Below are 9426 nucleotides of genomic sequence, written 5' to 3' on the forward strand. Positions count from 1 at the left end.
CAGGTGATTAGCTCTGAAATGCCTGACCATGAAGAATTAAAAAGAAACAAGCTGACATGATAGTTCTTCCTTGGATTTAAGGACCTTCAGGGTACAGAACTCCTATTTACATTGTCCTGTAGACTTCACAAGACTTAATTCTTGCATGTTCTTTTGGTTACTTGGACATGAAAGTGAAGGTAATTCAGCTTTGAACAGTTCTGCTTGCAGTAACTGTCTTCTTCATAAAGAAAATCTGTGAATTTTCCCCTCCCCATAGATTCTCACGCATTCACACAGACTCTCTAGAAAGGTAAGACACTTTATTGAATTTGTTGATAAATTAAGAAAGGACTATGAACCAGACTTATGGGTCACAGGTGCTTGTAAACAGACATAAATTCCTTCCCACAGAAAGCCTGACTCCATGTGCTCAGCCAGAAGTCACTTTCCCCAGCGTTGCTCACAGGCTGCATAGTGATGGAGGGCAGAGAAAAAGTCTTCATAGCTGATGTTCAGGTGGGAAGGCAAAGAACTGAGAAAGCAAGTTACAAGAGTTAAAATAAGCTTTTATCAACACTGCACAATTTGCATAGCCAGTCAGGAATATCGCTACTTAAAGTGAGCTATCGTCTGAGTAACCTTGTGAAGTTGTTCTCAACACTGTTGCTGTCACTCAGCTCTAGTAACTAAACTAGCTGTTAATAATTTGTCACCCTTTAAATCAAAGTCTATCCATTGGAGCCCATAGGCACTTAAAATTACTGAGAAAGTTGGAGAAGCACAAGTGTGTCTGCCAGACATTCAAGTGCCCTATAAACACTCTCAGATTTAAGAAATGCAGCAACTATAGTCAGTTCAGTTATCGTCAAAGTTGGAAAGTAATCCAGAGGCAGGGTCCTCACACATTACCCTATTTCCCTTATATCCTTAGTTTTCCTAATAGAAACCTGTAAGCTACTCAAAATCCACATGAGGAACACTGACTGAACTGGGATTGGACCACTGAGACTAGACAGTGACAGAAGCTTTTCCTTAAACCTGAAGAGTAGAGCCTGCTGTTGCCCAGTTGTGGCTGAAGAAGCAACAATGAATGTTTGACAGGTTTCATTCAATCATTTTTAAATGCCCTCAGATCAATCTCCAGACACCTTTGTTTAGGCAGATGTCCTCTTATGGCTATTTCCATAAAGTAAGTCACATAAAGGCTTGTTTAGTTAGATGTTATTCCAACGCATTTTACAGTATTTACGGGCAACTCACACGATCTCTGTCAGTCTGATGTGCCATGGAAGGAATCCTAATGTGCTGTCCACAGGACCAAACTTCAAGACTAAATCAGGATCAGGAAATCCATTTGTACCTGGAAAAAAAAAAAAAAGTTAAATTAGGTTTTGTTAAATTCACCAGAAGATTTGTTTTAATTCTAAATCCTAAGGCATCTGCTTTTTCATTTAATGCTTTTTTTTTTTTTTTTAGCTCCTGAGGACAAACGAGGACAAAGTAACAATTAAGAGCCCAAGAGGACAGACTGGTCTTGTATCACCTGAACAGGACCAGCCAAGGAAAAGCTTAGGCAGTCACTGCAGGCCCAGTTGGACTGTTATTTTTATGTCAGGAACTTTTCAAAGACTTGGTAATGAAGTGATAGGAACAGTTACGTTGTTTTGAATAACAGTAGACCTTAACACTGCTGTTTAAACTGACTGGTTCTAGTTTTGTCTTGGCAAAATTGATTTTAGTAGCGTAGAACATGCTGTACCCTGATCAATACCTACTACAGTCCTAACTCAACTATGCATGGTTGCAGTCAAGCAGAGTAAAAGGACTACTAACACACACACACACTCACACACGAAAAAACCACAACCCCACTTAAGGAGGTTCCACTGAGGAAGAACAAATTGGTATCACAGAGCATCAAGAAAACAAGTTGTAAAAAAAACCCAAAAAACCCCCCACAAAAACCCTGTCATATGAACTATCTTTTTCTCAGTATGAAGCTAGACAGACAATTTTAAAAATAACTTTTACTGTGACATTTCAGACAAACTGTTGCAGGTGACATCTTTCTGGTTAGACAAGTGAGGAAGAACAGGGCAATTTTTTTTCCTGTTACTAAGTGGACATCATCCACAGCCAGGCTGCATAACACCGAAGGACTTCACTAAGTGCTCACACTCTTACTACCCATACCTTAAAACTACAGTCACTGTCACTCCACTAGTCTGATCCCAACTCAGATGACCTCGCTGTTTCTGCCCAGTCACTGGAACAAGAAATACAAACAGCTGTTTGAAAAAAGCTACTAAACTTTATTCCCTGAAAAGCTGAGACCCAATACTACAGTTTGATGCACAAGGAAGTCTCCCCAAGAAAAGACAAGCTAATTAAATCTTTAGTAGCTTGCTGTCTGGCTCACCAGTGAGAGCATCCTACTGATCCTCCAAGGTTGAGGACAATCAGTGGCAAAATGACACTGTCTCCGTTCCATGCACTTCTGTCACACCTGAGCTACTCCAGGTCAAAATTGGCAGATAGGCAATAAGCTCAGAATGAACAATCTTAGTCCAGCTTTCCCTGCTAATTCTAGCAAGTTGATTAGGGTAACATGCAAAAACCAATACAGTACCCCAAGGGGACCCAAGAAGGTAAGCTGTTCTTCATACACCCACCTAGCTCACCTGAAAAGCATTCCAGCAATCACAGCCCTAGTTTCCCATAATGCTGCACTTAGTCATGATTATTGCATGCTATTTCTTGTTACCCCTTCCATTGTCCACTAATTCTACAAGTTAACTGCAAGAGTGCTTACAGTGCATAATGCCTACCTTTAGCAGATAAAGTTTAAAACTGCCTGTTTTCTCTGCCTTTGGATGTTACTTCTCAATTAGTTCCTCACTTGTTTAAAAAACAAAACAACACACCCAAGAGCCTTTTACAAGTTTGAGTTTAGTTGCAGAGGAACCTAACTTTGGGAACAGCAGAACAGGAAACTGAAGTCCTATCAAATTTCACTCCACCCAGATTTTGAAACTGAAGCTGGAGACTTCAAAAAGTTCACATCCTCCCTCCACACTGAATCACACAATAGTAATCCTTTTACCAGAGGTAAAGAAGCTGTTTTCCCAAGCATGTGCCTTTCTAAAGAAGGATGAAGTATTTAGATACAAGTGCCTTGTGCCACACTCCAAATCTTATCTCAAAATTAAGAAAAAAAATTATAAAGCAAAAGCCACTTATGTGTTCAGAAGCCAGCATGTTAGTATGAAAGAAATTTGCAGGGAAGCAGTGAATACTTAGAAGTGGGGACTCTGTAGGAAGTGGAAAGCTTTACTCATCAGCTGATTCAGTAGCTGAGTACTCCTCAGCTGGCCAGTTCAGCGGCAGGATCTTCAAGACTGCAATGGCTTTTCAAACAGGGAAAGACCTTCAGAGAGCCCAGTTAATGCTAACATTTCCTTCTGGTTCCTATCTGAAGGAAAATGAAAACGTACACTGTAGTATTACTGTCACAACAGCCTATTCAAAACACAGTCCTGTGCTTTCCACTCTGCATCTATTCCTCTACCTAAACATATCAACACTGCAGATACTTCACATGTGGAAACTCCCTCAGAGCTGCCAGAGTTACAGCAGGATTTGGGAGCAGACTCAAAAAAAAAAAAGCCAAAAGACTTGGACACTCAAAGGACAGGAATCTGGCAACATCCCTTCTAGGTCAGGAGTTCTGTGAGAGGAACAGGAAGGAACTAGTAGAGCTGACAGCACCACCCTTCTCTTCTCCACGTAGATTTTATAGGGCAACTTGAACAGCCTTAATTGACAGTCATTTTCTTAACTGGGAAGCAACAGCAAGTAGAGGCAATGTTATAATGCAGCTGGCACCTACTTTTCTGAAAACAAGCTGGTTAGCTGAGGCATTGCTCAGAAGAAATTACTCTTAACACTGAAGAAAACTCAAGATGCAAAAATTAGAGTATGACTGGGTTAAGAACCAGAAAAGCCACATGGCAAACTGGAACCGTACCATTTTAGGACTAGACTTCAATAACTGCATTGTAAAGATGAACAGAAAGTTAAAAACCTACATTATCAGGTATTTAAATCAAAATGTGCAAAAAGAAACTTACAGAAGTCACCATGAACACAAACACTAAAAATATAGCTACTCAAGTATTGCTTTTCAGAACTTGTTCTCAACTTATATCAGTAACTCACAGATGTTTACATTCAATACCTTGCCATTAAGGATGCACAGAAACTACAACTAAAATGAGTAGTTTCATAAGATGCTGCTAAATAAGTCATGAAAGAATAGTTCTTCACCTCCAACTGTCCTAAATATTAAAACCAAGCAAATTAATAAGCAGGACTAGTTATAGATACTATCCCCAGTTATTAGCCACACAGATTAAGTAGCCTGTGTTCTAAGTTTACAGTTTTGACAGATTAAAAGTTTAGGAGATTCCTCTTTCTGAGCTCAGCTAGCATGCATTAAATGGAACAGATTTATTGTTAAGTAAGACTGGACCTAATACTTTTAACATATCCAGACACTTAAATGCATGGACAGAAGATCATGAACAAGTGTTTGAGAAGCTCCAGTTAAAACATCACTAGGCAAAATACATATGCAGGTATCAATTGTCACCAGTTCTTCATAAAATGAGTGACTGTTTTAAAGAAGCAATTACTCATTTCCTTAAATTGCCTTTGGGGTATAAAAGGAGAGATGTCCAAGTTATTTCTTAGGGTGCCTTATTAAATATGTTTAATAATTCTGTTACAGTGAGAAGGTATCATGCAGTATGTTGACAACAGGGAAAGAATTCAGTTTGAAATTAAGATTAAAGTGTCTAAACTGACACTGTGGTCAGTTGTCAGAGCAATTCAGCTGACCACGCATTTAAAAAAAAATAAAATCACTCTCTAAAGTCCAATTAATGGAAGCCACACTACAATAATGTGCCTGCAGACACCCGGGTTGAAGTGTGCAATCTGAAACCTGAACCTTGCCAAGCTAATTACAGCTGCAAATAACATGCATGGATCACCTAGGAAAGCAGAACAACTATTATGGCTCCACAGCACCACTGGGTAAGTGGCGTCTTCTTCTACTCCCAGATGTGAGATGCCCTTTTCATAGCTATTGCACATAGCCACGCACCTCAGTGCAGAGTCAGCAGTCTCCATGGACTAGTAACGAAGATACTAATGGGTTATACAGCAGCAGCAGCAGATCAGCAAGTGCTTCATTGTTTGCACTCAGGGTAGTAGTTAGGCAGCAGTAACCGATTTAATTGCTGTAATGAGATCAGTAAGAGACTCTCTGCCTGCACCCAGGTTTGTAACATGCTAACTTGCAGGAAATTTACCTAAGTTATAACAGTTTAGTTTCAGCTGTTCCCAGCAGTACTTTTTTCAGAAAGCTCATCGCAGAACATCCCAACAGCAGTTGTAAAAGCTGAGACTCTCCAATTTAGCTTAAGGTCAGCAGTTGTAAACTCTGAAAAGCTGAGACTCTCCAATTTAGCTTAAGGTTTCATTTTTCTCCTTAAAGCAAAAGCTCAAAAGGGAGTAAACAGTAAGAAATTTTAAGCAGAAGCCTGGAAGCAATAATCATAACTTACCCTGACAGACTAAGCATCAAGATGCATACATTCTAAGCAATACAAGTAAACCCATTATGAATCAAGTATTCTACCCCCTCCTCCCCCCAGACCATGCCATACTTACTACTTAATAAGTTGTCTAACACATTCACATCCAGGTCTGTGTGTGTTCTTTGCTGCTGTGCTACCAACTGACAAAAGTTCTGAGCAGCTTTTACTATGTCTGCTTTTCCATCTTCCGGAGACAGCACCTTCAATGTAGATTGGCAATTTAAAACTGAAAGTACAAAATACAGTTTAAAAGCAACAGAAATATAGTTGTTTTGAATGTGCTTTAGATATTCACAGGATATGACTGAAAGTAACTTGTAGTTTACTTAATACAATTTATAACTAGTCATAGACCTTATCCATCTCTTAGGGAAGTGGGCAAGAGTCTTCTGGATTTGCTGTATTGCTAAAACACAAGTTTAAGGTAACTATTTTGAGGAGTCTTGTGAGAAGTGGTTTAAGTAATGTCAGTCTTGAAATGTAGAGTCTTTCAGGGAATTTACATTGGTTCTTATGCTGTCAGGCAAAGCAGTGTGAGGAAGGTGCCTAGATAGTAACTTGGGGGGGGTAAGTAACACAGAAAGACTTGCAGTTCAGGGAAAGGAAAAAAAAATGTAATTCCTACCCTAAAAGAGGAAGGTGTTTTAATAGCTACTGTGGACATTCATGTGACACAATGATTAAGCTGGGGCTGTTCCCGAATATGATCACAGGATCCTTCAGCAGCACTTCAAAACTGATCCAAGAGTTACAATATCAACATAAGATTGCTACAGAGAAGCTAGGAACCAGATAACAGTACCAGAATCCATCTATTAATCTGTAATTTTGTCTGTGACTTAAGAGGGCATTTTGCAACAATTGTACTGTCTACACCATTGTGAAGTATGAGTCTTCCCACACTACGTGACTTGCATCATTGTCAGTTCTGATAAGGTACCCGAGAAGTAAACTTACCAAGGAAGCTGAAGGCTACAGATAGTGGATTACACCCAGCTTGAAGTAACTGGGTTTAATACTAGTGTGTGGACACAGCAGCCTGATACAGAACTTATGATAGTTATAACTAGCTAGTTAAAAATAGTATTTCTTACACCTGTAGAACCTGATTGCAAAGGACCACAGAATACAGTCAGAAGACTCATAGGAACACCTAAGAAAACCTCAGTTACTCTATCTGAAGGAACCACAATGAAAATAATTGTTCCTCAATATTGTTTAATGTGTCTTATGTCCTATGCTAAAGAAATTTTTTCTAACAGTATTAATAAATACAAGACATGTCTTTTTGCTTCTCAAAAGAAGTGAAAAAATGCAGTTTATTATTATAAACTAGACAGCTGCCAACTTGTTCAGTTCAAAGTATGAAGCACCTGGTCTGACCGTGGAGTCTTCCAAGTAAGAATGAAAAATTATATGAAGAACAGAAAACACTTCTGCTTTTCATAGTTTCTGGCACAAAAGATTCCTCCGACTTAACTGTACCCTTTCAGTTAGTAAGTTTGAGCAGTTTTCCAGTAGTTAATTTGGTCTGGACATAAACAACTGCACTTACCTAAAGTGGGGTAAGTATGCTAGTTTAAGTCTACCCTGTTTTCTGCTGGTTATTCCAACCTTCACAGAAACAAAGAGAAATAAGATGAAACTCAGGTGTTTCCATGTAAATGCTAGCCCCTTAGCCCAAGTTGCTTACAAGGCAAGTTTATGCTGCAACATTGGACTTTATACTGGAAAACCAGCACAAAGGATCCATCCTATTAGTTCTCGGAGGGGAAGCAAAACTCAGCCAACAGCATCTCCAATGCAGCTAAATGCACTACAGCTTGTGAAGTGTAGGTTCTTTTTCCTTAGGTCTTTGAACTATGTAATATGATTGTCTTAAAATATAAAGGTTTTTATTATGAGATCTAATATTATGAGTTGTAGGAGAGCTGTAAGTATCAGCCTATAGCTCTGAGGCAAAGGCTTGCTGTAATAAGTATATGCTTGTGATTTACTACACTTTGAACAGACTTCTAGCATTTGTGCCAGTTAGCATATGTAAATGAATATTTGCAGCAGACAGTATTGAATAACAAACATTAACCTTGAAACATATACCTGTTTTCCACTTCTACTATATGCAAAAGCTGCTATCATAGATTATTATTTTTTAAAATTTTTTCAACTTACACCTTTACGTTCCTGGTGTAATTATATGTTGCTATGACAACCAGCAGTTTTGCTCTTTCACAGAACCACCTAGATTGGAAAAGACCCTTAAGATCAAGTCCAACCATTAACCAAACACTGACAAGTCCCTCACTAAGCCATGTCCTTAAGCACTATGTCTACATGACTCTTAAATACCTCCAGGGATGGGGACTCCTCCTGGCTTTGATGGGCAAGTTTGGAAAGACAGAAGGGCACACACTGTTACCTTGACATCAGTTTCCTTATAGTAACTCCAGGGCTTTTTCAACTCTCTCATATCAGAGGAATTAATCTCACTGAAACAGTGGGGTGTGGAGGCACACTGATGCATTAAAGGGGTCATGGCACAACAGCTGGGCTAAAGGGAAGATCAGACTACCCAGTAGTGACCGCTATGGGAAGAAGAGGGCAACACTGTGCTTATTTTTTTCTTGCAACAGCAAGAATAAATAAGCACAATGGAAACTTACTACTAGCCCAGGAAGGTTGCATGTGTTCTGATAATCAGTGCTTAACGAAGGAAAAGGTCACTGCACACAGGAATGTGTTTAAGTAAAAGCAGAGTTATGATTTATATTTTGAGTCATACCAATCCCCCCTCACAATTCATCTTACCTTGATCAGCTTTGTCTTGATTTGCAAATTCCACGGTGTACTTGGAGCAATCTAGTCCTAAGAGTTCTTGCTGCTGTTTTAAAATTTCATCCATCAATCTTGAATTATTTCTCTTGAAAATACCTTTAAAAAAGGTTGCATTGTCAGCCAGCTCCCATAAAGAGTGCTACAAAACAAATCTGACACTAGGCAGGAGGAAAAAAGAATCAGGTAGCCAGTACTGGTTTCAAACTGGAGTTCGCAAGTACGATAAGAATCCAAGGCAAATGCTATTGCACATGACTCTCTCAGTGACCTTGGAAAGACAACTCTCATGCTTTTGTTCCTCTTTCACTCAGCCTGGTTTAGGTAGCAAGCTGCAATTGCACAAGGGATAGTTTAACGACTTCATTGTCCTTACTATACTAGCAATAGTTAGAGCAATACCTTATCGTGCAGGACCATTAACACCAAGATTCTTTAATAACGACTTAATTGTCCTTACTATACTAGCAATAGTTAGAGAGAGCAATACCTTATTGTGCAGGACCATTAACACCAAGATTCTTTAATGTCCATGCTGCTGTAGATTTGCAGCTTAAACCTGCTACCACTTTCTGCCAAACCACTGAGGCTGCAGGCTAACAAAGCAAGAGCCAGAAGACCGAATCAGGGTTCTCAGGCCACAGTAACTGTCCACTGCTACGACACGGGCGATGCCATGGATTTCCTAATAAGAGGATTTCACAAGCTGTACATTCCAAGGAGTTAACGCAATCCCCAAGGCCTCTCTATACTTACATGTCTATGGTAGATGCATTTTGAGCGCAGGAGATTACAAAAGCTTGCTTAATCAAACTTACTTGTGTTCTTGTTCTAAAATAAATTCTAGCTCTTAAGAGAGACACAACACAACTATTTTTAATTAAAAGCCACAGTAAAAAATTAAGTGTCACAGCTTAAATATTTACAACGTAAAAGTGTAGGCAGGCAT

General features: G+C 39.3%; 1 protein-coding gene across 1 annotated transcript; it reads right to left on the reverse strand.

Annotated features, from left to right (window-relative positions):
* Window positions 1–281: 281 nt before the first annotated feature.
* Window positions 282–8575, reverse strand: NUS1 (NUS1 dehydrodolichyl diphosphate synthase subunit). Its single transcript, XM_010171243.1, has 4 exons — window positions 8454–8575; window positions 5719–5871; window positions 1243–1342; window positions 282–514 (listed from the first exon to the last, which is right to left on the reverse strand). Exons 1-4 carry the CDS (start codon window positions 8545–8547, stop codon window positions 424–426), a joined length of 438 nt encoding a protein of 145 aa, XP_010169545.1. The 5' UTR covers window positions 8548–8575; the 3' UTR covers window positions 282–423.
* Between the last annotated feature and the right edge of the window lie 851 nt (window positions 8576–9426).

The sequence above is a fragment of the Antrostomus carolinensis genome, unplaced genomic scaffold, assembly GCF_000700745.2.
Source record: "Antrostomus carolinensis isolate BGI_N321 unplaced genomic scaffold, ASM70074v2 scaffold17277, whole genome shotgun sequence".
Taxonomy (NCBI): Eukaryota; Metazoa; Chordata; class Aves; order Caprimulgiformes; family Caprimulgidae; genus Antrostomus; species Antrostomus carolinensis.

Coding starts and splice junctions, on each gene's coding strand:
- NUS1 (XM_010171243.1), bottom strand. CDS start 8,547: ATGGATGAAATTTTAAAACAGCAGCAAGAACTCTTAGGACTAGATTGC. Junction 5,872..8,453: donor TCAAGACAAAGCTGATCAAG/GTAAGATGAATT, acceptor TTGTACTTTCAG/TTTTAAATTGCCAATCTACA. Junction 1,343..5,718: donor GTTAGACAACTTATTAAGTA/GTAAGTATGGCA, acceptor TTTTTTTTCCAG/GTACAAATGGATTTCCTGAT.